This window comes from Sabethes cyaneus, chromosome 2 (genome assembly GCF_943734655.1).
Source record: "Sabethes cyaneus chromosome 2, idSabCyanKW18_F2, whole genome shotgun sequence".
NCBI classification, from domain to species: Eukaryota; Metazoa; Arthropoda; class Insecta; order Diptera; family Culicidae; genus Sabethes; species Sabethes cyaneus.
Window position 1 is genome coordinate 180,532,118 of NC_071354.1, and position 26,872 is coordinate 180,558,989.

Below are 26,872 nucleotides of genomic sequence, written 5' to 3' on the forward strand. Positions count from 1 at the left end.
GGAATAAAGTGTGTTTATAAAATTTATCTTGGCTTTGACAGTTCTCGTCTCGATACTTTGCGAAAGAAAACGAAGAAACATGAGAACGCAAAACGTCTGGTTGCGTTTGCGTCTGAAGGATCGATATCGATATTTGACCAGAGCTGCCAGTTATATCCTTATCGGATATTCTTTGAATTGTTTTTACTTTATGCGGTTTATGGCTGTTTTCAAACAAAATTGTATTTAAATCAAAGGTATTTAGGTATATCAGTTAAAATTTAGTAGAATATTTTCAATTAGAATTTAACATTGGTGTTTATAACAATAAATATTTTTTTTCATTCGTAACATCTCGCCACTCTATACATAGGCACTCTAATAAAAAGATGTCAAATCAAAATGTCACTTTTTTTTAAATATTATTGAATTTCAGATGTTCTTTCTAGTTCGATTACTTCTACTCCGTTCCGTTCACTGAAATCAACACTTGAAATCCCGAATATTATGGATTAAATCTAACAAATCTAACCACCATGCTTGAAAATATGTTACTCGCTTGTGCAAAACCATTTACATAATTGTTCATAGTTTCTCTGGGCTATAACTGCGAAAGGTTGGTAAAATTAGTAGCGAATGGTTTTATCGATTAGTTGACCGCTTTAAATACTGCATTGAAAATCCACTTCTTTGTTTGTTATGATTCGATTAAAAATATTCTATTTCAGCGCGTTATGCCGAATAGTGACTCCTCTGGTGGAATTTACGCTCCTATTCCGCAGACGACGATCACGGATTCCGAAAGCGAAGAGGATCTGCACAGTACCATAATACAGCCCGCGCCCCAGCAGCAGTATTCTAGCGTTCGATTCGGGAAGACACTGGTCACCATGAATGGCAGCAGCGGAAAAGGAAAAATGCAGTTCGTTCCTTCCCTCAATGGAGCTGGAATTCTGGTAGCGGGGCCGCCGCGAAACTTTGTAGTCTGTGGTGAAAATGGCAGTACTATTTGTAATAATTTGTATAACGGGCTACCCAGTCCCAGCGATGTTGAAGATGCCAACGGAGTATTTCATGCAGATAATGTTGCAATTCTGCAAGAGGCAGGCTCCACTACGGAGAGAAAAATGTCACTTCCAAGAAAGTGTTGTTTCGTAGCTTCGCTAGCGGTTTGTTTCCTGTCATTGATTATATTCTTGTGGGTCATTCCTTGTTCCGACGAAATGGCCTGTCCAGCTGGAACTGAGCGAGCAAAGACACAAAACTGGATCAAAAATTACGAAAAAATAGAACTAAAAGGAGTGATTAACGTTGTAGAAGGAGTTCGAGGAAAGAGTAAGAATCTGGTGTTGATGTATCGTGGCGACAAACTATTTCCGGAGTTTGAAGATTCGTACAAAAGAAGAAACGGGATAATATCCTTGATAGGTAGCAGTGGAAAAGTGGCCTGGTACGATCAGATGGTCAATGAACCGAAAAGCATTGACTGCACGTTAATCGATGCAGATTTAAGCGGTGCACCGGATTGCCTTGTCATGGATGAGTACGGTCAGTTGGAATGCATCAACCCGTTATCGGGCGAATGGATCTGGCACTCGCCGATATATGATAGGAAAAATATCCTAAAACAAAATGATCTTTTGGATTTCCCCTTAGTAATTCCAGATGTTGATGGTGATGGCGTGAATGATTTGTTTTTTATTACGAGCTTTGGGGAAACGAAGCACAATAAGTTTGTGATGATATCCGGACGAAAAGGACAGCTAATAGGCGATTCCTTCATTGTGAAGGAATGCATTTATGTTCATAAACTAATGATAGATGCAGACTACAATGTAATGTATAACTGTGTTCGGGAGAAATCAGAACAGCAGCGATCTAAACCGCTAGCTGAATTATACAAGCTGATTAAACGAAAGGCACTTGATATGAAAAAAATTAAAAAGCAGAAGAGCTTCTCTCAACATAAATTTTACGGCCAAAGAAAGAACACAGAAAAGCAAAGAACCATTACGTATGTTGGTGGTAAACAGTTAGTAATCGAAAATCGAGGCAGATGCCCCGAAAATTGTACAGCTTCAGTATTATTGACCGAAAAGGCTAGTGGTAAACTATTGTGGGATATATCCGGCAAACAATTGTATGGTATGCAACCCGTTCGGTTGAGCTTCAATAATTTTGCAGCTGATAATCGCTCCACTACCTACGGATTCGTTATAAAGTTTTGGGAATGGAGCCAAGAGGAACCGGACAATCGGAGCAATCGCGAAAAGCGTGAGTCCCCTACACCCAATCCTTTTTCACGGCTTCTGGTGAAAAAACAAACCTGGGTACTGCCGGACGATAAAACCGAATCGGAATATTCGGAAAAGATGCGCCGCAGCGTAAATCAAACCTTGCGCCCAGGTATTTATAAAACTAGGATGCGATACCTCAAGGAAATGGTCAAACTTATCGTCTTTAATTCCACCGATATTAAAATCGAAAATACCAGTCAATCCAATGTAATTCAGTTCTGCCGCGAGAATGTAAAAGATGCTGCTGATGTCGTTTGTCAGCCGGACCTAAATTATCAGGAAAATTCTTTACTAATCGCTGATTTAGATAATGACGGCTCCCAGGAACTAGTCTCCTATTATTCTACATTCGTTAAAACCGAACCAGAAGCAGGAGAACGTTCCAGTATGAAACTTAAAACGTTCGTTCAACTATTGCGACTTGAGTCTGAGCTCCCGAAACTTTATAATACTGTCGACTCGATAAAAAACTAAACGAACCAATAAGTAAACCGGGCGGGAATCTGTAAGAAATAATGTGTGATCTCATGCTTAGTCAGAATGAGAAATATTCTCGTATTTAGAGTTTAGATTTACAGTCATATTATGGATCTCGATGTTTGTAAGAAGCACTTTTGTGGACGTAGATCTAGTCAAATCAACGGAAAGCCTATAGTTTTAAATGATGCACGTTGTCAAAGAACAATTTTTAATAGATCCTCACTAATGTTAACTATTTATATTGCACTCTGCTTAAATGTATAGTAACATCAGTCCCTAAAAATAGGAACAGACTAAATGCCTGCAATAAAAACTAAAAGTGAAAAAGGTTGTTAATTTTACTCATACTATTTTTCGCGATTCAAACGGAATACGGACTGTAACGTTTCCTATTTGTGCCATTGAAATGAGTTGCTCTTCCGAAACTCTGCGATCGAAATTCAGAAAATAATTTTGTTCAATTAGAATTCACTAATTCGTAGATGCGTAACTGTTTGATTCTTCTGTTGTTTATAGTTAAAACAATTCTATAACATTTTGTATAGACAAACGGTCTATTCTGCGAAGCGAGTGACTTCACGATCCAAACGCATTTACTTTCGTGTTCGGTTCGGATCACAGGGATCACATCATGGGAAATCGTCGCATCGTTTTGAAACTGTCATTCGAATCGACTCAACTAATACGACCATACCACTGAACAAAACGGGAACGGGAGCGCAGCGATTTAAATTTGGCGTGTCACGAGCGTCACGAGACACTCGCCTCGCAGAATCCAGAGCTACGGAATAAACCCCAACCTTTGACTGGGCGGTCCCGGTCACCCCAACCCTAAAAAATATTGTCGACTTGGCATTTGATATAACAAAGGGCATAACTTTCGGCGCTTTTTATATCGGCAAGGTCTCCTAAGACGCAAACCGTCCGTAAAGGCGACGGCATAAATTCTTGCGTAGTATTGCAGATTGCAAGAAACATCCTCACATCGCGGTTATCTTGACTGTTGAACCAAACCATCAAAAGATCACCGCAGAGCAGATTTCTGCAATTTAATACATGAAAATTTACTAAATCAATTGTTTTTCATCAAAACCATGCTACAAAACTGTTATTTTGTAGAACTGCAAACCATAAAACCTAAATTTTAATATTGCGTTTATCTCGCGGTTATCTCCTGAGCGCGTTATCACCGCCGCTGCATGCGGATTTTTCATAACCGCCGCAATATATTGTCAATTGCAAGGAAAATTGTACCATCCAAAGTGCGATATCGCTCATAAAAGTGCTATTTTGCATTAAATCGTTTCGGTATCTTCGGCGCACCTTTTCGTTACCTTCCAAGCAATAAGTGCGCTGAAGATACCGAAACGGTTTAATGCAAAATAGCACTTTTATGAGCGATATCGCACTTTGGATGGTACAATTTTCCTTGCAATTGACAATAACACTTGAGATAACTATCGATATTACGGGGCTATTTATCGATGATTTGACGGATACTATTTCGAACAAAACTATACTGTGTTACCTGACTCACTGCGAATATGCGTTGTATTCGCGGGATCGTGTTGGTTCGAAAGGTTTCGAAAAATATCGCCCTTGTATCGAAAATATCGTTAATTTTGATCACTAAAAATAACGTACTTAAACGTTATACAGTGGACCCCCGTTCGTTTGAACGATTCCTCATGCAAACTAACGGGGTTCGTTTTTAATTTGAACAACTAGCAACCTTAGATACGCTGAAACTTGTATGAACTGGCCGCCCTGCTCTTCGTTATTGTTTTGGTGGTTTGATTTAGTCTCGTTTAGTTGGTAGTTGCAAGCAGCGAATATGTTATTCTCCGATCGGATTTCTATCTTAATCGTTGGGGAACGAAATGTGAAACTGATTAAACTAGGATTAAACACGCTAGATCAGTACAAACAAATCGTGTTTATGTGCATTGTCTGCGAAGCCAAATGATGCCATGTTGAGAATGACATTTGAACCATTTTTAATTTGCACATCGTGCAAACCAGCGGGGTTCAAATTAAAAAGTGTTCAGATTAAAAACGGTCAAACAAACGGGGGTCCACGGTATAGAATGCCAGTGTCGCTGCAGTGCGCGTGGTAAACATCACACTTGTTCAGATAATGTATTTACAGTATATATGCATATGTGTGTGTGTCTGAGATTCATCAAAAAGGAATCTCATTGTCAAACTTTGACAACCAACCAGTTTAAAATTTCAAATATGGCTGCCAAGTAATGTGATTGGAAACTTCGCTTACTGCAAATTTCTGAAAAAATCGGTGCAAAAGGGCGCCGTTGTGGGATTCAATTCATCCGGACGAAAAGAAAAAGAACGTTTTTAAACATTTCACTGGCATGAAAACACAGCGATTAGCGCACTGATGACAGCACCAACGAGCGCACAGATAAAGAACAGATAAATAACAATGAGCAACTTTGACAATGAAGTTCCCGATTCACAGACTTGATACAGATTGTTAGCATCATGTTTACCCACAATGAGTCCCGTAGTAAAACAGCGACACTGGCATTCTATATATATATATATTGATTCTACTGGCAGGCTAGTTTACAGTTCGGAAAACGAATCATGGGATTTGACGCGGGATCACAAAGAACAGACATCCAAGCTAGAACAAAATTTTTGCGATTCCCTGTGTAAAAATTCAAACGAAAAACTGTTAAAATTACAACAGTTATCCTACGAATCGCCAAACTAAATTGACTTACATTGTCTGTCAATCACCGTCAAGTATTTCCGTCAATTAACGATGGGAAATAACACTCAAAACAGCTATCGATACATCGGAGGTATTTATCGATGATTTGACGGATACCGTTTCAAACAAAAATAGTCAAATAGCTACAATAATAATAATGGTAATTAACATAACATTTATGATAACATCAGTAAAAAAAGAATTTTGCCACGTATGAGTCACAAATCGCTAGTAATTTCTAACAATGCAGCTTGACGATATTATCGTTATCACACTAGTTTCGATAGTATCAACAAACATTTGTAGCATTCCCACCTTTAAACCCTCCAATTTTCGATATTCTTCCGTAACGATAAAGCTTAATGGTATTATCGATATAAGGTTACCAGCGATATTATCAGTAGCACACTTTTCATCACAGTTTTGAAAGTTGCACTTTATAACTGTGCAATCCAATTGAGTGTGAAGAGCTTGCTGACAGCTACCGTACGCACACTATGCCGCGTATACGTACACACAATTTGTTGCTGCTGCTGTTGGTTTTTCCATGACGTTTTTCAAACTGGGGGAAAACAAACCACCAACACAAGCGCAAATTAGCAAGCTCTATATGTACACTAAAGTCGCTTTTTACGCACAGGATACGTCCCGCGTAAATCAAAACCGCGTAAATTCCGAAAACCGCGTAAAAAAAAACCAAAATTTCGCGTAAAAAAAACTTTGTGGATTTCAACACTACGCGAAAAAATAGACGTTTTGAGCACATCCACGTAAATTCCGAAAACCGCGTAACAAAAAACCGCGTAAATTCCGAAAACCGCGTAAAAAACCGCGTAAATTCCGAAAACCGCGTAAAAATAGTCGCGTAAAAAAAAAACCGCGTATAAAAAACCGCGTAAAAAGCGACTTCAGTGTATTTGTTTATGCGTTAGGCAAACTATTTCTGGAGGGCGCTACCGACAAATTTCACACACAAAAAAATCGATTACTTCCTTCGAGCCTGTTAATCTGTTCTGTGCAGGGGCTTGCGATGGGAGCCATGTTTTTGTTGCCAAGATCTCAGCACATTTCGACAAGGTTGGCAGCAAATTTACCTGTCAGACGGGCGCTTTTCCTGCAATAGCGCCCTTTGTTAAGTCGACTGTCAAACACCGTTCGTTAAGATAGGGATAGCACCCCGCTGGTTTGCACCGACGTCGAAATTCATGTGTAAGACCTTTTGGTAACGCCGTGTCGATTTTTATCGGTGTAGCAAATCATTTTATATGGCAGCACTGTTCTAGTGACAGCACGCAATTTTCGATCCACGGATTCACGCACACCAATGTAAAAAGTGAAGTTTCATTTACGAGAACGAGATTATTCTTTTTTCTGTTCGCGAAATCGTCACTATCCCAGCCCAGCTAGCTAGGCGTGTGATGCTTGCAGTAGCACGCTTTTAAGTACGACATTCAGTTTCTTTTGTCATCGAGAGAAATTCGCTATTCGCCCACAAGTGAAAACAACAAAACATCACCATTGATCAATCGCACAGCGATCCGGGAGCAAGCTGTGTGTCGTTCATCTACGTATAAGCGCATCAATCAAAGTGATCGTAAACGGAAGTAACGCAACCCACGTACATAGTGCAAAAAATATTTTCTTTGCAATCTGGTATCGAGAAACAAGGGTGTTTTTTCAATTTATAGGCAATTTTGTATGGTTTTTCGAATTAAACCGTGTTCATAAGTATAGTGTCGAGAAGTGTTTTTATAGTGCTTGTCAAAATCAATACAGTTGGAGGCATTTAATTATTCGCAAATCAAAGTGAAAGCGTATACATTCGTTTTAGCAAAACTTGATTTATCATTGTTTACCTTCACTCGTATAAACTAACAAAGGGTTTACCCACAAAATCGCTCAAAAATTGCCCGACAGTTGCACAAACCCCCGACGAATCTAGCTCTAGATTCCAGCTGCAGCACCAGCGGGAGAAGGAACCACGAAATCACAGCTGCGATTATGGCGTCTCTGCTGGAGGAGGAGCAAAGCCTACGCGAGTGCGAGGCGTACATCCAAACGCATCGTATCCAGCGAGTTCTCAAGGATTGCATCGTGCAGCTGTGCGTCGCCCGTCCGGAGAATCCGATATCATTCCTGCGGCAGTATTTCCAGAAGCTCGAACGGGTAAGTCTCGTTTGTCGATTGAATTTTATCGGATCTGAATTGCAGACAGGAAGGGCTCTTTACGAAAAAAAAATTGACTAGGATGGAGAATCGAAATTCGGACACTTGAATATCGAATTAAGTTGCTCTTCAAAACATTTATCCGGTTTCAAAATTTCAGCAGTAGATTTGGAACCAAATATACAGAGATTCTGGGAGATAGATATGCAAGAATTTGCAATTTAACAATAATGCTGGAAAACAACAAATTTTCGCTAACCGTTATTTATCGCGACCGTTTGAAATATCGTACAATACTAAGTTCTAAAAGTTACATTATTTATTTGTTTTATATTCAGAATAATAATTTGAATGGGTTACAATATGTTTTCCGGGTTCTGATCCTTTAATGGGTAGACAGACTGTAAATATGAATTCAAAATTTCCTGGTTGTTAGGCTATTCATATGCCTGTCCATCAATGCGCAAATATTAAATTAGTACATGAAAAGGCTCAAAAAACTGAATAACGTCTCTTACTTTGGGTTTATGCACACATTACTCAAGGAACAGGTGCTGTTTAAGCTAGCAACTTTGCACTAATCTTCTAGTCGAACAGTATCTGCAGTATTATATTTGAAAACAAAAAATGCTTTGCTGAATAGTTATTGATACTCAGCTTTGTTTAAAAAATATAAACTTATAATGTGCATGTCTATTTGTCGTGAATCGGAATGGGAATACAACCGATTGATTTTCAAGTACCTCTAAATATAGCATTCTGAAGAGCTCTTGGTTCAAAACAGAAAATATATCATCCCCATAGTGGAACTCGCGGTCAAACTAGGTCTATGTGTACCCGAGCTAATGAAGATAAACGGAACATTTTCCGATCAGAACCATATCTTCAAGGCACAGCCATTGGTCACGTCATCAACGACAATGAAATTAAAAATATTCGTCTTGCCGTAGAAGCAAACGAATATTTTGTGCAGTACAGGAACGAACGACACAGTTTACCGTCGTGCAATAATATGTATTGATCATGCAGCGAGTTGTTGCCTTATCAGTTACACAGGGAACTACTGGGCCATCAAGAAAAGTGATTTCGTTCAACTGCACCTTGTTCACTTTTCTTCTCTCGTTAAGGCAACCGAATCTTGTTCTTTGCGAAAGAGTGCAGTGGGTAGAGTTTCTACAACTTAGCAGGTATAAATCTTTCGTTCTATGCCCAGTCAACTATTTTGAAACATTTTTGGCACCGTGAAATGAAAGCATTTAATTTTCTTCTAAAATTATTCTAATTTAATCATAATAAATCATGACCATGAACACTTGCCACATTGTACCTCCAAGCAGTACATACGTGTGGTGACGCATCTGCCTTTGGCATTGTGCCGTTGATAGAACTGGCAAGTTCAAGAGTTAATTGGATGCGCCAATATTGCCAGTTGATGGTGTTAATTGTTACATTTCATATTAGAGCCCAGAGCTTGTGTTGAATATGCTCGAAATGGCTATGCTTTGAATTTGAATGGCATTGTGTCTGAATTGCGTTGTAAAAAATAGATGAAAGAAACAAGCTTTGGAGCTTCCTCAGGTAAAGTCTTTGAACAGATTCTTTTCCTATGAAAGTTTCAATGCGTTCTTCTTTTGTTCAATTTCAAATAGAAATGGGCTAAGCATGAATCTCAAACATTTATAAAGAGGAAGACATACCAACGTTGAAATAGATTAAGTGTCACGTGTAATTCGTACAGCAAAGAATGGTAGATTAAAGGTCTAGTCTGGTACTGATACATCGAGTCTGGTACATCTGGTACTGATTAATTATTCATTATCAAACTGTTTATATTTGTCCCTACTGATTACCGCAGAGTGTATATGTAGAAATAAATGTAAGAATGTACTTTCTGCTTTTTTGTTACTTAAAGTAACTAGGCCTAGTCCGTTTATTGGGTATCTTCTAACGTTACACGTTAACGTTACAGTCATTTCGAATAGCGCAAAGGGTTGCGGCAAGGGGATGGACTGTCGTGTACGTTATTCAAGATCGCTATTGATGGTGTGATCTGGCGTGGAACGATCTTTTTTATAAGCCTCTTTATTGTTAAATTTTATCAAGTTGTATATTATATTCGCTACATCCTGACTTGATTGAGGTGATTCATTTATGAACATAATATACCTAATAAGTATTTTTAATATTTTCTCATGGTGTTTGGTTGATTTACAGTTTGCAGTTCTCGGAATTGTAGAGTCTTGAAAGATTGAATTCTAGCTAGGGTTGATGATTCTGTGAATACGTAGCGTCACAGTGGTTGAAATGCGTGCACGCTGAGTTTCAATAGCGTCACAATTCGCGCAGTTGGACGTGTCTCTCTTTAATTAAGCTGATAGCGGTCTAGTTTTTCGTTGCACTATAGGTAATTTCTCCTCAGATGATAATTTTTTTTGCGGTTTATGTTTTTCCACACTGTGCGCCAGTAGCCTACTCCTAGCCCAGACGACCTCGACACCATCACTAGAAACCTTGGAATCTGCGGTCACCGTTGATAATAATACGAGTAGGGAGATTCGAGTCTACTATTCCTTCCGTAAGATACTTCCGAAAGAGCATACGCCGCCGCACAAAGCTGACGATGTGAAAAACGGTATTCAGACCGGTAGTTCTCTAGGGACTTGAGATTGTAACTTTGCTTACAGCAGACATACGTCACTTGCCGTTTTTGAACAAAAGGTGCTGCGGGCTAATTTTGATGTAGTACAGACGGAGAGTGGCGTAAGCGTATGAACTACGAATTGCAGGCACTACTTGGAGAGATTCCAATCGTGCACCTGGCGAAAGTCTGGAGACTACGATTGGCCGGCCACGTCGCAAGGATACCGGATGACTGTTCAGTGAAATCCGTCCTCTTCAAGAAGCCGTCTTGCGTGTGTCGAAACGCTCAACGAATTAGTGACGAGCCCAGAACCGAGTACGGTGGAAGAAAATTCTTGATATGGCAAGAAATACACCCGGCTTTCTGCTGGTAAAAGTAAGTAAGTAGGGGGAGGATGGAATCATTACAGTAAACATTGTCAAGAAGTGCCTCAGCGACACTTTCGTTTTAGAAGGCGGTGCAAGTTAGTATTTGACCAATGATGAAGAATTACTTCTATTCGAAATGTTCTGAAATTGAAATATTTGGAAAAACATGCTGCTAGTAACCAACCATTCCTGCGGGCTGACTAGACACTAACGAGGATCACTTATCCGGTGGATGATGCTTCCAAGCAACTGTGCGCCTCACTTATGTCCGCTGTAGGACGACTCACAGAGATTGTTGCTCCGTCCGAGAGCTCCAAGTTTCTAAAAACAAATCAGTTCAACGTGAAATTGAGAGATGCAGTGGAGATTCTAAGAAACTATGGAAGGGTCTTAAATCGTAGATAAAACCAGGAGGAGATGCTTCAGCGGAAATTATCTTTGATGTAGAACGTTCTGATGCTGAAACAGCTAAAATGTTGAAAAAAATCCATGACAGGATTCCCTTGCCAACTACCGAACCAGCAAATGAGAATGTGTTACCAGAGACCTGTTTTGTTGAGTTTCAACCGATCATGCATGACAAAACTGAAAGAAACAGTTTCATCTATGAAGGACTGTGCCGGCGTAGTTAACATTACGAAACGCGTGATGGTGGATGCGTTTTTTTGTTTGATGAGCAAATCAAATACTGCGAATTGTGAATGGTTCTCTCAAGTGTGGGGTATTTCCAGATCCGTGGAAGAAAACGGCGGTGATTCCGATATCGAAAATCGCGAACTCGACGAAACCAGAAGATTGTAGACCGATAAACTTGTTACCGCTGTACGAGAAGGTGTTATGAGACGATTGTGAAAGAGCAATTGGTGGCCTATGTAGAACGTACTGGTTCATTGCTGGTTTCCGGAAGAACCATTCGTGCGAATCTGCGTTAAATTTATTATTGAAGTGGAAACAATGCATAGAACAAGACAAGATAGTCTTAGCAGTTTTTGTTGATCTCAAACGTGCCTTCGAAACAATTGATTGGACGAAGCTAGTGGAAGCTCAGAAACGTTCTGGTATTCGCGGAACTGTACTGAAGTGGTTTCAAAGTTATCTAGAAAATCGCGTACAAGTAACGAAGTACAAGGGATGTGGGTCTCCAGAAGCTCCAGTAAACCTTGGAGTTCCTCGGGGTAGTGTGCTTGCATCGTTGTTGTTTATTTTATGCATAAACGATGTGAAACAAATTTTGGAGAGGGTAGAAGTTAATCTTTTTGCGGGCGATACGGTACTGTTTGTAACAGCTAACAGTTACGATGAGTGTTGCAATGTGATGAACAATGAATTGAGTAACTTCTCTGAATGGTTGAAATGGAAAAAACTAAAGTTGAACATTGCTAAAACAAAATGTATGGTAGTTACTAAACGGTTGCAGAATGACGGAGATAGACAAGTCCGAATTGAGGCAGAAGTGGTTCAGCAAGTACAGGTTGTGAAATATCTTGGAGTGATGATTGACGAAAAACTAAATTTCAATGAGCATATTAATTACACGATCCGTAAGGCTGCTCGAAAGTTTGGTGTGCTGTGTAGAATTAATCGTTTCTTGACTACAAATGCAAAGATACTGAGTTATAAATCAATCATCGCCCCCCACTTCGACTATTGTGCTACAGTCCTGTTTTTTGCATCAAAGCAATAGATGAAACGAATGCAGATTCTCCAGAACAAAGTTATGCGTTTGATTCTGTGTTGTGATCGACTAACGCCAAGGATGTTTATGTTAAATTGTTTGCAGTGGATGTCTATAGAGCAGCGAGTCGAGTTTAATACGTTGGTTTTTGTGTATCGTGTGACAAAAGGAATGGCACCTCAATACCTGACAAACACGATAGTGTACGGAAGAGATGTGCACCGCTACCACACAAGACATGCTGAAGATCTCAGACTGCTGAATTTCCGAAAATCGTGCACGCAAAACTCATTATTTTATAAGGGTTACAGTTTGTTCAACCAGCTTCCAGAAACAGCAAAACAGGCAAACAATTTAAACAAATCTGTAAGATATTTGTAACGCAAAGAGCCTTGGATTGAAAGACATGGATGGAAATATGTACACGAAATTAAAGTCAGATGAAATGGAATCTCCTTGTATCCAACTATTATCGAAAGATATCTGCTCGTAATCCTTCCACATTACAAAAGATGTGTATGGATGTGCCATCCAAGCAGTAAAAAACCATTCTGCAGTATGTGTTCTGGCTATAAAATTGGTCGGTTTTTATATAGCTGACGGCGACGGATAAGGACTATTTGTCCATTTATAAACCAAAATATTTACATTACATTAGAAGTTACGAAAAAAGCCCCGCTGCAGAAACCACTTCTATTCAGGTGCATGCATTTTCCTAGGTTTACTGACTAGTAGGGATTATCCCTTAGTTAAGTCCGAACGAGGACAGCATGTACCCAACATTTGTGCAGGTTGAAGACCGTGAATATTGTCGGCCGAATATGACGTTCGGCCATTCGTGTTTCGGTCTTTTGTGATTTTGCTATTCGTGATTCGGCCATTAGTTATATTATGCCATTTGTTATTTCGGCCATTCTTAGGTAATCCGAATCAGGTCAGAATATAACATTACTTTTAAATTTACGAATGAATGGCATAATCCGTTTTTTCATGCATTCTTCCATGTATACGCTTAACGTCATTGTTGAGGAAGTGATGAAAGGTTCAGTCTTCAGTCCACAGCTACATATTTCTTGTCAGATTGTGGTCTTCTTTGCGAATTTATCAGCAAACACACACTTATGTTCGCCTGGTACATCGCTACGCCCAGCTGCAATGTAAAATTTTTGACCGGCAAGTTGCTTGAAATGCATTTTCACGTAAGTTTCGTCGTCTTTTAAAATCAACCGTTCAATTTCGTCAAAATTTGCTCGAACAAACGCCTAGCTTCTTGGCTACCAAATTCTGCCGAATTGAATGTTTGCTGGCACTGTAACACCTATGATCTTTTCGAGAAAGCATATTCCGCGTGGTTTGATAGTTGGCCTCGTGCCTTCTAGCCATGTCCCGTATGGAAATGTCAGGATTAGACTTAACGCTCCTCAATATGTTTCTCCTCAGCTCTCAATCCCTAGTTTCAGTTTGCTTGAAAGTACTTGGTTGCCTTTCCACATCTAGGCCTTCTCTTAACCCATTACACGCTGTTGAATTTGACTTTGAATTTGAATTAGATCTTTAGCCAACTTTATTTCAGACTACTCTGGATTTTCCAGGTGTTTGTGCAAGATTTTTTATGTCGTTCGAGTTCCATTCTGTACTGCTCCGCAACGTGGTGGAATATTTTGAAGATTTTTTTTTTAATTTTTTACATAGCAGTGAGTGATTAATGGAATCGAAAGCTTTGCTGAAATCAAGAAGTACAATGATTGTGATAAGTTTTCAATCCAAGGCGCAACGGATATCATTTTCGGTTTTGATGAGTGCTGACTTGCTGAGGTTGTGCTGCAATGTTTGCCATATCCTGACTGGAAAGACACAATAAACTGTTTTACACTAAATAGTCATTCAGCTGTTTCACAATTAGTCTCTCGAAGCTTTTAGATACAGCAGGAAGAATGCTGATTGGACGATAATCAACTTCAGAAGAAGGATTATCAGTTTTTGCGATTGGATCAATACGAGCGATTTTCCAGTCGCGAGGCAAAGATGACGTTGTTATAATAATAGTTATAATATTTGCATTAACAAGTCCGTTATAAACGGCAGCGTAACACAAAGCGTTTTTTCTTCCCTACGATAAAACTGAACCTTGACGTGGTGTAGGGCTTTTTAACTAATCAGTAAATGAACAGCGGCCACGTTTACTTCTGAATGTGGATATATAGCAAAATACTTTTATGATTTCAAGTGGGACTCGGGGTAAAAATTAACCAAATGTGATTGTTGCGTTGTTCAGAAAGTGCTTTTATTCCGTTTAAGAATAAAGCCAGTAAGGGGATCTCTGATAATTAATAGATTAATGTTTCTGGGGCACATCCCTATCTATCACAGCTGTCACAAACATCTCCAAAAATTGCCGGTTTGATTGAGTCGGCCGGGGCCTTAAGGTCAGTAATGGGTTGCATGCTGAAGGAGCATTCTACAATTATTACGGGTAATAATAGAGGTGCTAAGGTAGTAGATAGGAAAATCAAGTCAATTGTTATACATTTAATTCACAATAATATTTTTAATGGTCGGTTTTTGAGGTTTGGTGACGGAGATCCGTTATAGATACTCCGCACTGGCTATTTGGACTCGAGGGTTGGAAGGCGGGTGCGACTCTATATTTTAAAGCTTTTGTCGGCTACCGCGAACGTCCAATTCGTGCTGCGCTCTGTTTGCTTTGTAGCCCTGTCTTGAAACAGTGCTCAAATGCTGGGAGATGTAAGATGAAAAATTGCCCTGATAAGTTGATAGCCACTAACGGTCCAAAATTTGTTTTCCTTTTGGTTCGTTTGTGGCAGTTTGTGTTGGAAAATTGATAGTGGGCGACAGTGATAGTGACCGTTGTTTGGTGGAGCTGGCGAATCTACTTCTTCACTATACTACATTTTACAACTCAAGTAGTACAAAATGTCCAGGGTAAAGCTGATTTATAAGTTCGATCTATCATTTTTCTTCTCATCATCATAATCATTATCATCATCATCATCATCATCATCATCATTTTATTTAAAATATGACATTCCGGCCTTTGGCAGAGAAATCTTAAGAAAGTTAGTTCGTGAAGTCCGCACAGGGCCGGAACGCCTCCGCCTGCGGGCATAGACGTGGCGGCTATGCTTGGGGTTCTGTCTGTGTTTTAGTGGGCGACATTGCCTGTCTCGTCAGGTAGAACTGATGTTTGAGGTTTCCCTGACACTTTGTTGACACCACGAAAGGGCCCAGCACAGAGTTTTATACGCTATTAAGCGACCAGTTGGATAATCCGAAAAAAAGGAAAATAATTGCACTAACAATAACAAGTCCGGTATAAACGGTAGCGTAACACAAAGTGTCTTTTCGAAACATGTAGAGAAATTTTATCAGTTGCAGAAGAATCACATGAAGCTGAATTGAACTCATTCTAACAGAGAACAGACACAATGAATAAAAAAACCTACGTGAAAGAGTGTTTGCAAAAAAAAGTTGCTATCGTCGATCAAACAGCATAACAGTTTGGTGATCTCGCTTCCTGCTCTTATGGATGCGCTAAAGTGGTATGAAGCGAACAATGTAACTTACATGTGTAACGAAAGACATGAACCAACCAAACTGTCGGAACTTTTCGGTTTTTGACGCGCTGACAAAATACATGAAACCAGTGGATAGTGTTGGACAATTCAAAAAAGATTTGCCCAAATTGATAAAATCACAAGTGCAGAAAGCTCTGTGCCAGTCACGTAGCCAGAGGTGGGGGCCAGGAGCCCTATCTTGGCTCCTAATTCATTATATGCATATCTTTCTGCTTATAAATATAATACATCACAATACATTTAACATATTGTAGTTCTAAACGCAAAAATATGCACATAAAACAGTTAAAATCAAAATTGGGCCCCCGGCCCCCCCCTTCTGCCTACGTGGCTGCTCTGTGCAGAAACTTTCTATTTTCTGGGCATGTAAAAAATGAAACAAAAATGCTTCTTATCAATTCATGAAAACAAGTTAGCGATTTCGATTTTTGGATATCTTTGATTTCCTTGAAAATAAAAAAGTAATCGAACGTATTATCGTTTAATTATATGCTGTGAGTCTAAAAATAAAAAAAAATTAAATATCCGGTTAGAGTAAAACAGACATAACTCAATAGCAAGTTATCTCAATTGTATCGTGATTTTTTAATAAAACAATGATTCATTGTTTAATAAAACTAGAATATTTCATGTGTTCCCTATGTTTTGCTGATAAAATATCAAATAATGAATATTCGGTACCCTACCCGCATTGCAGGAGGACTGGTTTGAATATCGATTCGAACTGATAAGATTTGGCGAACAACGACAGCTGCGGTTGATTAGCCGATAGCATACCTTATGGCGTTTATGGCCTGCTGCAAGGCCAGTTTCTGTTCGCCATCGATTGGCGGCTTTATATCAAAATATATGCCAGAAGGCTTTCGACCTTCTTACCTACAAATTATTTTCGAGCATCATATTTCCAGTTAATTGCAGCTTCTGCATATCATTCGATAATTGCTAAAATTTTGCCCAATAAGCAGTGCAGCCGTACTAAATTCTAATAATGTCGCGTGAATTTATCTTCTCCAACTCATTAGTTTATCACAATTATGTGGATAAACCGTTATCAGCACCGCACCTGTGATAAGCGAAGAGAAAGTAAACATGATAGTATGATAAATTCTGCGTCGAAGAGAAAGATTCGTGCATCCCCCACAAAGGCACCCGCAGTATAGTGTTAGATTGTAATCAGTCACTACGTCAAAAGTTTTCTCGGGGGATTTACCTAGCCATACGGGCTTCTTTTCTATAATTTAGCATAAGAATAATTTATCAGTGTTAATTAACGGTTGCGCATTAAATTGACAGTGGTCATTAAAGGACAATCCTTCTTCGTCAAATTAAGTAGTTTGTTTCTTAATGGTCTCGAGGACTAATTAAGACAATTTGTGACTCGCTGGTCGGAGGCAAACCGTACACATGGGAAATCAACTGGTTGCTCGCTGGGGTGCCGCCTTTAATGCGACTCCCAAGGTGCAACGGCAGCAGCGCCAAACAGCAGCAGAAGATGGCAAGACAACCGAACGGCCCGTTTCTCGTTTGAGATCTGTGATTCGGGCCGCCAGTTTTGTGAGGAAATCCTGGCGAAAAGAGAGAAACCGTCCGGATGCACAGCAGAAGAACGATCCAGAAGGCGAAGCTGACTTGCTCCCGGAGAAACCGAACGCTGGTCCCTTTCGGCGGAAAGTGCATCATTTTGAAAGGGATACTATAGGGACCAGTTGGACGAAACAGAATGTTGAAGAAAATCTTCAAACCGAACTGGACCATGCTAAGCTTCGTCAACAGGTAATGCTTAGTTGAATAACTTAGTTGAATGGGGTATTAAAAGTACTTTTGTGGTTTCGTGAATGGTTTATTTGAGGCGAACAACAAGCAATAATCTTTATAATCCATTATTTTCATAAATGAAAACGATGTCTGTTGGAACAGCTTTCTGTTTGAAAGTACTTTGCAGCAGCTCTGAATGTGCTGCAGAATAATTGCGTGGGTAGCACTACGATCTTATTGATTTTAACCAGCATTTTCCAGCCGAGTTTGGAACGTGCGACGACTGGCTTGTTATCATACCAGTATCGTACCGCAAGACCTAGTGGGCTACTCAGTGCTAATGCTATCGTATTGATTTGGCTTTATATCGTTGAGCAATTTATCTTGATGATGAAAGAAAATTTTCTTTGCCAGCAATATGAAGATGATACCTGAGCAAAAAATGCAAATTCTTGGTTGCTAACATTCTCATTTTTATTTGAAGGATTTCGCAGACAGTTGTTAAAGTACAGGACAATTGCGGGGCTCGTGCTAGCATCATGTTGATGCTCTTACCACCTCTCCCGGTCGAGTTGCGAACACACGATGATTGGGAGGCTTGCTGCTACCTTCTGTCATTAATATTTTAGTGCAGCTGTTTTCTTGAATGCTTCTGGCATCCAATTGAATCGCCATTTGCTGAGCAAAATGGTCCCAAAATAACTGTTACTTTTCAATAAATGTTTTTATGGTTCAGAATTTTAGAGCCATTAAAATAGAACGATGGATTCAACATTTTTCAACAATCCTTCTGGCTTTGTTTTCTACTGGGCGATATAATTGCGACCATTGTTCACAATTCATTGTGATGCAGCTTTCGGTGTTTGGTTTTCATTACATCAACCAAAGAAGCGTTTCGGTGCTGGTAATAGAACATTACGTTTAATGATGTTTATTCTTGTTCCAGTACAACTTTTGCTAATTGCAATCTTCATTAACGATGCATGCTCCGAGACACTATTCGTTACAGGTTTGCTCAGGAGGGTAAGCATCTTAGCAGGTCGGATTGGTGTTGATCTTGTGGGTTAAGTACTAACACGTAATGGAGCGATTCCACGTGAATCTTCCCAAACGGTCGGATTCTGAAGTGAAGGTATCTGATATGGATTAAATTTTTGCTATATTTATAGGAAAAAACACGTTTCACAAATATTGGCATCATTTTGACCCAGGAATCATTTTTAAAAACGTCATATTTTTCGCATGGGTATTATATTTGAATATCTCGAAAAACCGACCAAAATACGGTATCTTCGATTCATTTTAATTTTTATTGAGAATAATACAAGTACTCTGCAGTATTTTAGAATTTCTTCTGGATATTGAATACTGAGACACATATATTTCAATTAAATTTAAACTATATTTTTGTGTTATAAAGAATAGCTTAGAGGTCGTGCTGTTTATTGTGTGTATAACGGATATATTATTGTTGGGTATGGTTGAAAATTCCGATTATTTTGCACATCTACATCTACTGTATATAAAGGACTATAAAGGACTTTCAACTTACACGTCCAAATTCATTTACAGTCTACTCATATGGATTGATTTACAATTTAACACAAAAAAATTAAAAAAAAACCATTGGCAAGAGCATTGTCTCGGTGTTACCCCCGTTTGTTGGTCTCACTGTTCCCAATAGGAATGTTTTATGAAAAATATTGAAATAGTGCTATTAGCAAACAATTCGATTGTCATTTTTTTCTCATTGCTATATGATGCTATGTAGTAAATTTAATTTGCAATAAACATGCGGTTTGCTGTTGAAAATCAGCTGAAAATGATTGCAATAAAATTCTCTTTGACCCTCCCCCCCCCCCCCCCAAAATGACTTTTGTTGAAAAATATCTTCAAAATAAATAAATTTTTCTCATACGATTATATGGTCGGTGTTACATCAGACCGAACCAAGTCGCAAAATTAAAAAAAATGAGTTAATGGCACCAAACGAACAAGTATTTTCTAATCTACATTTTACTCTAATCAGACTACATAGATGTTGCCAACAGCCAGAGTTATGAGATGATTTCTAACGATTGATAGGCATAAACCATACAGAGAAGCAAACGTTGAATGCGTTTTTCTCGAAATCAGAGTTTTGTCACTTGGTTCGGTCTTACTTAACACCGACCATATGATGTAGGTTCACAAATTTCATTTTCCGGAACAATATAATGGATCTTGAATGCTTTATGGCGACTCTGAGATCTCTCTTCCAAAGGTCGGAATATCATATTTTAACCGTTATGTGTTCGACAAAAAAAAACACCTTTAAGTGCTCGACAAGGGTACCCGGGTACCCACAAATTGAAACGCTTGTAACTTTGGCAATTTTTGACCGATTCGGACACTTTTACCACCAAAAGATTCAGAAACTTATACACTTCCAGTGTGGTTAAACAGAGCCGGAAGTGGTTCATCTGGTTCCCGGAAATCCGGCAGTCCGAGGATGTGTTCCGGAATTAAAGCACTTTTTATATTTTTGGATGTAATTATAGTAATATGGGTGTCCAAAGTTCTTCCAATTACTCCGAAAGGCCATTCTTCATTGTTTTAAAAGAATACAATGATATATCCTCGGAATGGCCATTCTGCGACAAGTTCCCGTGGGACCTCCTGGGGCCATAAAACTGTTTGGTTTGCAACACTGGCAATATGGGTGTCTAAATTCATGAAATTACTCCAGACGGTAACTTTTCATTATTTTGATTCTATCTGATGATTTTGCCACGGCATGGCCATTCCGGAACATATTCCCGTGGGGCTTCACAGTTGTCCAAAACCAAAAATATGTGCGCATTAGAGTTTTGAGTGGGAAAACTTGATTTTAGGTTTATGGAACCTTTGGGAGAGTTTCTTGAAATTAAAAGTTCTATCGTATGGTGAAATTCAAATTTTGAATAATCCCCCTAAAAGTGAAATTAAAAATTTATTTTTCTGCAGCTTCAATATAACACATTGATGAGTTCTGCAAAGTTTTAGAGCATATTATTACAAGAAATTTTGCTGAAGATCGTAACCTTCTATCTCTTCAGCGAAGATAGAAAAATCCTGTTTCTTAGATGTGAATCGTCAAAATCAGTTTTTCTATTTTAGCTTCTTTTGTAGTTGTATGACTTTTTCAAGTTTTATAAAGTTGTACAAATAGCAAAGATACACAACTTTGCCAAATGTAGTATACCTCTACCTTTGCTTGTTTAGGAACTGTAAAACGTTTGATATAAAAAATACCCTAATTTTGATCCCCAATTACGCGATTATGCGCAGACGGATACAAATGAAACTTCCTGACTTTTTGTAGTTTTTTATTTAGTTTCAGATTCATGTAATGTAATTTGTATCTGTTTGCGCATAGTTGAGTAATTCGGGGTCAGAATTAGGGTATTTATTAAAACAAAAGTTTTACAGCTGCTAAACAAGCAAAGATAGAGGTATACTACATTCTGCAAAGTTGTGTATTTTTACTATTTGTACAACTTTATAAAACCTGAAAAAGTCATACAACTACAAAAAAAGCTAAAATAGAAAAACTGATTTTGACGATTCACATCTAAGAAATAGGATTTTTCTATCTTCGCTGAAGAGATAGAAGGTTACGGCCTTTAGCAAAATTTCTTGTAATAATATGGTCTAAAACTTTGCAGAACTCATCAATGTGTTATATTGAAGCTGCAGAAAAATAAATTTTTTATTTCACTTTTAGGGGGATTATTCAAAATTTGAATTTCACCATACGATAGAACTTTTAATTTCAAGAAACTTTCCCAAAGGTTCCATCAACCTAAAATCAAGTTTTCCCACTCAAAATTCTAATGCGCACATATTTTTGGTTTTGGACAACTGTGAAGCCCCACGGGAATATGTTCCGAAATGGCCATGCCGTGGCAAAATCATCAGATAGAATCAAAATAATGAAAAATGACCTTCTGGAGTAATTTTATGAATTTAGACACCCATATTGCCAGTGTTGCAAACCAAACAGTTCTATGGCCACAGGAGGTCCCACGGGCACTTGTCGCAGCATGGCCATTCCGAGGATATATCATTGTATTGTTTTAAAACAATGAAGAATGACCTTTCGGAGTAATTGGAAGAACTTTGGACACCCATATTACTATAATTACATCCAAAAATATAAAAAGTGCTTTAATTCCGGAACACATCCTCGGACTGCCGGATTTCCGGGAAGCAGATGAACCACTTCCGGTTCTGTTATAACCACACTGGAAGTGGATAAGTTCCTGAATCTTTTGGTGGTAAAAGTGTCCGAATCGGTCAAAAATTGCCAAAGTTACAAGCGTTTCAATTTGTGGGTACCCGGGTACCCTTGTCGAGTACTTAAGGGGTAAAAAAATCGAAGCCCCCCCATTCCACCCCCTTAAGTGCTACATGAAAACTTATTTTATGAAAAGTTGCAATTTAACTAGTTCTTAGATGTCACAGAGTTTCAGTATCCTTGATCAAAGAAAACTTTAGAATTTCGTACTTTGAAAGCTGAAAAGGTACCCGGGTACCCTGTCGAACACATAACGGTTAAATATAGTGATGATGACGATGACGAGAGGAAAAGTCAAGGATGTAAATATGCTTTGCATTTTGTATAACACCTTGAGTTGTAAAATGTAGTATAGTAAAGAAGTGGAGATCTCGTCTGCCCCCCCCCTAATACCAGTGGTCCTCAACCGCGCACCCACCATCAATTTTCCAACACAAACAATGAACCAATAGGAAGATAAATCTCGCACCATCAGTAATTCTTAACTAATCAGGACTCGACCCATATAACAAATTTAATCTTTCCTCCCCCTAGCATTTGTGCGATAACCCCAGAATGGTCTACAAAGTAAATTGAGAGCGGCACGACCTGGGTGTTCGCAATATTCGACAGAAGCTTTAAACCATACAGTCGCATCCGCCTCCCAACCCTCGAGACCAAAGAGCTAATGCGCAGTATTTATAACGGGAATCCGTCACCAACCCCACAAACTGACCGCTATAAATATTATTATTGTGAATTAAATCCCAGGCAACAATGTGAGTTTTATTCTACTCTTATGGCGGTTTTAATGACCAATTTTGGTCTTAAATGCTATCATAAGATTGCAATAAAACCCAAATTGTTACTTGGGATGTAATAAAGTATAAAAATTGACTTAACTTCCTTAGCACTTTCGGCGTCCAAAACGGATCTGGTATCCCGCTTACATCCCCTAGCAAACCCTAAGCACCCGGGCGATCGAATAAATCCTACATTTTTCGGAGATATTTGTGTTAGCTGTGATAAATAGGGATAAGCCCGATAAACATTCTTATTCTTAAATGAAAAAAGCACTTTATGAAAAACACAGCAATCAAATTTGGTAAACTTTTACCCTGAGTCTCACTTGAAATGAAAAGTATTTTGATATATATCCACATTAAGAAGTAAACATAACCGCTGTTCATTTACTGATTAGTTTAATAAGCCCTACACCACGTCAAGATTTAGTTTTATCGCAGTGAGAATTTATTTTTAAATGCTCTTTTTAAACAAATAATATTTCGCAACCAGTAAGAGAAGATAGCAATGTTGCAAAATGAGCGAGAAGCAAACGATGCCTACACCCACGCGAGCGAGTATGAGAAGCATCCAACGCTTACTCCACTGACGCAAGCGCACGACAAACAACCGCAGGTGCAGTGCGCATACATACCTACATATTCGCCGGCGCACAGCCACGCAGCGTCTTTCTGCACAGCCCGCTCACGAGGCCAACAACTCTTGAGCAGTCAACAGCCCACGAGCAGGTGCGGCATACTGGGTAGACATTTTGCATTACTTGTTTTTTTTCCTCTTCATTATCATCTTATACACGCGGGTAAAAGTGCGTGGGCCGGTGGGCGAGCGATCGGTATTAGCTACTCGGGTTGCAATGACGAGCGAGAGCGAGAACCGTGGCTAACAGTACCCCTCTGACACTCTGTCAAATCTCGACGGACAGGGTCAGTACGCCCTTTATGGATGATGGTGGTAACTTTAAGTTGTATATGTGCCATCACTCTAGCATCACAACCATACTGACATCATTGTATGACATCGTACATCAACATCACACGCATACATTCTTTCAGATGGTTGCGATCACTAACGCTTATAAACAGTAGTAACCCCCTTGGGATAAGAGATGGCGTTAGTAGCATCATCTCGCGAGTCTCCTTCTATGCCCAGTCTTAAGTTCTGGAGTCTTCGTGTGTGTGAGACCATACGAGTCCGGGCTTCGCAACACTGATAGGTACTTATTATATTTAGTAAAGTTACTCATATTCTACATCTTCTCTTAAGATAATTTTTTTCGTGTATTTAAAAAACAATCGTGTACCACCATAACAAGTGGATTTAAATTTAATTGGTAATAAACTTCTCTAAAGACACCACTCTTAAAAATTTACGCATTTTGTGCGCAATCAATAATAATCACGTTATTGCGATTCGACACCATTGTGCAAGGTGAAGGTATCATTTTGTCTCACTGTTCCCCAATGCAGAAAAAGTGTGACAACGAGTAGTGCATATTGGTAGAAAATTCCGTATATTTTCACATATCTACTGTTTAAGTGCGTTGTTCGTTCTGTAACACAAACTAAACCCTTGAAGGAACGCTATGTTTTCGTGTTTTTTGGCTAGAATCGCAACTATTTTGATTTCGGTTAGCATCGGAGCTCACCTTATTGTTGAAACTAATACATGTACATTTAAAGTACAGCTTATGCGAACGTCTCACGAGCCTCTCTTCTCGAAGGCAGGTTGTGGGTACGAAAGATATGAGGCCACGCATCAGATCTTTATTGTGTTCAAAGCAGCATACGATATAGTCGAACGAGACCTGCTACGGTTTTCTGGACATGCTGACACGATTGATTGGAGCTCGATAAGATTGGATCGAGTGTTGTGTTTCGTGCACATCTCGGGGAAACTTGAGTCTGTTCGAGGCACGACGGGGGTTGTGACAAGGTGACGACTTGTCCTGCATGCTATTCAACATCGCTCTTGAGGGGGTGATCCGACGAACGGACATCGAAACGAGAGGCACGATTTTCGGTAAAAGTAGCCAACCCCTAGATTTCGCAGATGACTGATAGCATAGCCAGGTACTTGCCGACGGCGGAGGCAATCTAAGCTAGACTGGACTAAGCTAGGCAAAAACGAACCGTGTTAAGCTCGAACTGGTACTGTATTCATGAAAATAAATGTGCTTTTTTTAAATGATTTTTGAGTCAACACGGTGCCAATATCTGTGGAAGGTGCATGTTTCGTCAGTTCCCTGTTTCAGGTGGAGGTGCTCAATAATAATTTTGATTTTATTTTGACCGACACTGTTAGACGCACACTCTCTGTTTATCCGACCGTGATTTTTCTCTCATTTGAACCACACAGGAAAGTTCTATGTACTACGCAGTTCTCTCTTGAACTTGACCCTGGCTTGAGACATGTGCTTTTCAGCGAGAAATAGAAGCTTCCGGGAAGCTTTCAGTACTTTGTAAAGTTAAGCTCTTTTTCTTCGTCGCCTATATACAGTCTGAAAACTGAGACACATCAAGAGACACATGCTAGTGCTTTCAGAAAGTGATGGAAAGGGAGCTTTCGTTTCGTGATTAATTATTTACTTTGCCGCAGTCTGTCATCATGGTAAATTTCTACACGATTGTGAGAGAGGTAGGAACAATAAGCTCTTCCGAAGGATGGTGGTTTTGATCCAATCGCCAACCGTCGCGTGAATTGCACTTATGTATGTACTTCTGCACGTGCTTGCTCTATTTCCACGGGGCGACATTGAAAGCTCTCTCAAGAGAATGTAAACCATCATCACCGGATATTATATACACAGTGGAGGGTGAAATTTTTTCGGATAATAGTGGTAGTGTGTTTGGAAAGCGGCTGAATCTATAAGAGGAAACAAATATACTGTGATCGAAAGTTTTCTGTCGCTCGCCCAAAATGGAAAACAAAGATTTAAATTTCTATTTAGTTTCCCTTGTCTTGGATGTTTCGAATTAGAAACTAAACATTAAAAACTGACATAATTTTTACCACTCCTGATATTTCTCCAATGTGCGACCGGTTTCGGAATTATGTACCAATGTGCGTGAAATGCTGTGCATGTTGGAGAATATCTTGGCACTTTGATGGTGACCGATTGACGTCACGATCTGCAGATGAACGTAGGATGGGTGGTGGTCGTCGTCTATGCTTGGGATGGTATGAGCGAATTCCACCCGCACGGAAGGATCCGCTGCCGATGATGGGAGCAATGCGGGGAGGCATGCGTTTTCGCTTGCCTGACAGCATGATTATGTGTGTGAATCTTCATCGCATCCCAATGCATGCCACTGGACCGATCTTACAGGAGTGGCGATTAACGCGGAAAAGTGGAAAAGCGAAACACTACGTATCGGGATTTGTTGAGAGCACTGAGCAGATCGACGCTTGTTAGCAATGGCAAGGATTACTCTCGCGTTCAGTTTTCAGTTTGAGTTTGCGAATATAGGTTGGTTATTTCGGAGTGGTAAGAATAAAAAAAAAGTGAATTCGGTTGTGCAGCTGCAGTGTAACACCTGGCAATCATCAATTGTAACATGAAACAAATTACAACATTAAATCCCTAACGACTGAACCTTAAAATAATACATTAAAGTAAAAGCAAAATGTTGTTGTTGCCGCTTCGCAAACGACCTTGCCTCAGGACGATTAATATTGAGTGGGACATCAATATATATATTTCCCAGATTGGTGGATCCGCTTCCATTCTGCGTTGACAAAACGTCATTTCCCTTCCATTGTGGGGCGGAAATTTCTACTGTCGTGTTGTAACATCTTCTCATATTCCGTAGTATAGGCGATTTGCCATGCTGTAAACAATACGGTACTTGTATGGCATCATGTGGCAGGGCACATAAACCAATGTGCTTGATTCAAAACATGGAACAATAATATTGTTGATTGGTCCTTCGGTGTCGGTAGTTTTTGCACGTATGTCTATACTTAATCGGGTGACATGACATCGGAAGAAGTGTGTATTGGATGGATGGGTTTGTGTGCTCGGGAAATGATTTTTCCCAACCTTTTACTGTTGGCGTGAAATGGGATCGAAAGCAAACA

The 26,872-nt window shown here is 39.4% G+C and overlaps 2 protein-coding genes across 2 annotated transcripts in view; both read left to right on the top strand.

Moving 5' to 3' along the window:
• Positions 1 to 491: 491 nt before the first annotated feature.
• LOC128737137 (uncharacterized) lies at positions 492 to 3,054 on the top strand. Its single transcript, XM_053831701.1, has 2 exons — positions 492 to 595; positions 708 to 3,054. The coding sequence occupies exon 2, from the start codon at positions 714 to 716 to the stop codon at positions 2,748 to 2,750; it is 2,037 nt and encodes a 678-aa protein (XP_053687676.1). The 5' UTR covers positions 492 to 595; positions 708 to 713; the 3' UTR covers positions 2,751 to 3,054.
• A 3,864-nt stretch (positions 3,055 to 6,918) lies between these two features.
• The window catches only part of LOC128734130 (cAMP-dependent protein kinase type I regulatory subunit), a 71,349-nt gene continuing 51,395 nt past the window's right edge, over positions 6,919 to 26,872 (top strand). Inside the window, exon 1 of the mRNA XM_053828158.1 lies at positions 6,919 to 7,659. Coding sequence (XP_053684133.1) covers positions 7,495 to 7,659 — 165 coding nt within the window. The 5' untranslated portion in view covers positions 6,919 to 7,494. The remainder of the gene's footprint in view (positions 7,660 to 26,872) is intronic.